At 43.5% G+C, this 2,867-nt stretch overlaps 1 protein-coding gene across 1 annotated transcript in view; it reads left to right on the forward strand.

Moving 5' to 3' along the window:
- LOC129854548 (ceramide synthase 2-like) overlaps positions 1-2,627 on the forward strand; it is a 42,341-nt gene extending 39,714 nt beyond the window's left edge. Inside the window, exon 10 of the mRNA XM_055921742.1 lies at positions 965-2,627. Coding sequence (XP_055777717.1) covers positions 965-1,159 — 195 coding nt within the window. The 3' untranslated portion in view covers positions 1,160-2,627. The remainder of the gene's footprint in view (positions 1-964) is intronic.
- Positions 2,628-2,867: the final 240 nt, after the last annotated feature.

Here is a 2,867-nt window from a genome sequence, read left to right on the forward strand (position 1 = left end):
CAGTGTGTGTGTGTGTGTGTGTGTGTGTGTGTGTGTGTGTGTGTGTGTGTGTGTGTGTGTGTGTGTGTGTGTGTGTGTGTGTGTGTGTGTTATTTGTGTGTTTGTGTGTACAATTGTGTTGGGCTTGGCAAGGTGCTTGATCCCTGTCAGCTACGGCAACGGCAGAAAACAGCTAAGGTGCCAGAGGCAATTACTCAACCCCACGAGGTCACAAGGCAACAGTGGGTTGCCATTGGGTCCTAATTATTGGTGATTTAGCATTGTGCCGAACATAATTCTATTTCTGGAAAACACAATGTGGCTCAGAGCGGTCAGACGGCTCAAGGAGAGAGAATAGAGTCCATTATGGTAAGTCTGAAAGACTGACCTGACCTACCACGGATTAAACTCCAGGTGTTTCTGATTGATCGAAGGCGGCCAATTGGGTTTCAGCGTTAGTTGAAACAGCTCAGGGCTGTGTGTATGTAGCGTCTCAGAGTCTGAGTGTTGGTCTAGGATCAGCTATCCAAGTAATCTTATTCATTGTGATCTGAAAGGCTAAACTCATCCTTGATCAGCACTCCTGCTCTGAGACGCTCAGTACATGCAGCCCCAGGTTTCAATGCTACTTTTAGGTGAATGTTTTGTTCTGAGTGACATAGGGCTACACAGAACTGTGTTGTATGTGATGCAGGAGCAGTGATTCCCAAATGGTTGGTCACAGCTGATTTATTTTTTGACAGAGTACTGGCGTGTGAGACACTGGTTTTATTTTCTTGGATCACAAATATTCACTTTAGAGAGAGAACTATGGGAACTACTGTGTTAGAGATGATGATGGTCTCTGAGGTAGAACGTGGCATTATATCTCGATGTATGTTCTGAGTACATTGTTTTTCTCTCTCTCTCTCAATCTCTCTCTGTCTCTCTGTCTCTCTGTGTCTTTCTCTCTCTGTCTCTGTGTCTTTCTCTCTCTCTACTCCAGATGACCAGAGATGAAAGAAGTGATGATGAGGAGGATGGTGAAGAAAGCAGTCTGACTGAAGAGGAAAAAGAGGAGGGCAGTTATCGTTACACCAACGGCAATGGTTCTGGACTGGGCACAAAGGAGTGCAACAATGGCTGCTTCAGACACTTATCTCTCTCGGAGAACGTCTGCCCATCAAAAACTGTCTACTGACCAAGCTCGCGTCGTGATTGGCAGAGCCCTACACCAGAGGCAGGAAGTGGTGGGATCAAGGTCATAGGAGAAGCTGGAACAACACAAAACAGATTCCATCCCATATGGAAAAACAACAGCAAGCAGACAAACATTTAGATGAAGATTTATGACTCTAGAATTTGGAGTGTAGCCTGGCAAAAAATAAATGCTTCACACACAGAAAGAGACCGTATTTCTTGGCCTGTAGTTTCTTCCACGTCCAAACTCCTCTCATCTTCAAGGAAAACAATGTTGACGATGGCACAGTTTCACATGGAACCCTCAGACAGCAATGAGACAAAGACCAGAAAACCAAAACCAAAAAACACTAAAACCCTTGTGTTTTTGTTCATCGTCATATTTAATCTGTTCAGTATTGCTGCAGAAAGGTGGTGCACGTCATGAAACGGTGCCACACGGACGCTCCGCCTGAGCCCTTCATCCATCAAGGCCTGGCAAGGGTTTATAGTTTATGGGCTGCATTCATTCATTAGCGGCCTACATGTTTTATTTCAACCTCTGCTGGCTATGGGGGTTAGTTATGGACAACCAGGAGATGAATGAGAGGCAATATCACAATGGACTCCTCCAGATGATATTGACACGTGTGTTTTGGAGAGTGGGGGGGTAGGTTTGTGCCTCCAAGTCCTTCTCATCCCTCTCTCTGACTCCCCCTCCTTCTCATTCTCTCCTACTTCCTCTCTCCTTCTCATTCTCTCCTACTCCCTCTTTCCTTCTCTCCTACTCCCTCACTCCTACTCCCTCTCTCCTACTCTCCTTCTCCCTCTCTCTTACTCCCTCTCTCCTACTCCCTCTCTCCTTCTCTTACTCCCTCTCTCCTTCTCCTAATCGCTCTCTCTCTCTCTCTCTCTTTCTCTCTCATTCTCTCACCCTCTCTCTCTCTCTCTCTCTCTCTTTCTCTCTCATACTCTCTCTTTCTCCTACTCTCTGTCCTCTCTTTCCTTTCATCTCTTTCCACAAGCATTTTTATTGAATACGATCAACACTTTTTCATACTTTATGTACATTTCTTCAGATACAAAAACAACATGCCAATATTTGGCTAATTGATTGACCCATACAGTAACTATGGTCTGTATTTTACAAGTGCATGTATTTGGTGTTGTATTTAATCATATGATTGTATGAGAACGTGTGATTCAGAGGAAAAATCCTATGTCGTTCAGAATGCTGAAGAAACATTTACGTAACAATGAAACAATGTTACACTGTTTTAATGAAGCACTGTAAAACCTTTAGGAGTCACTCACTGTGATTTGTAAAACAGATAGGTTTCTAAAAGGTATAGATTGGCATGTTGTAGTGAACATCCCACTGTAACTAGCTTAAAAGAAAGGCATTTCACTGTACTTGTGCTCGTGGCCTTGAAACTATAACTGTCTAGTGTCCTGTGTTGTATGTACTGCAATAAACCTGTCTTTGACCAGCACTGTGTGTGTGTGACATCTTTCTACTGGTCCAAAATACATATATCCTGTTTATCTGATTTATACAACCAAACACATTTATAAGGTGTTAAGATCATATTGAAGTAGGTGCACTGTGTTAACAGGAACTGAGCCGTATACTATAGAGATTCACATGGCTGTCACGTTCTGACCTTAGTTCCTTTTTTATGTCTTTATTTTAGTTTGGTCAGGGCGTGAGTTGCGGTGGGCATTCTATG

Source organism: Salvelinus fontinalis, chromosome 4 (assembly GCF_029448725.1).
Source record: "Salvelinus fontinalis isolate EN_2023a chromosome 4, ASM2944872v1, whole genome shotgun sequence".
Classification (NCBI taxonomy): Eukaryota; Metazoa; Chordata; class Actinopteri; order Salmoniformes; family Salmonidae; genus Salvelinus; species Salvelinus fontinalis.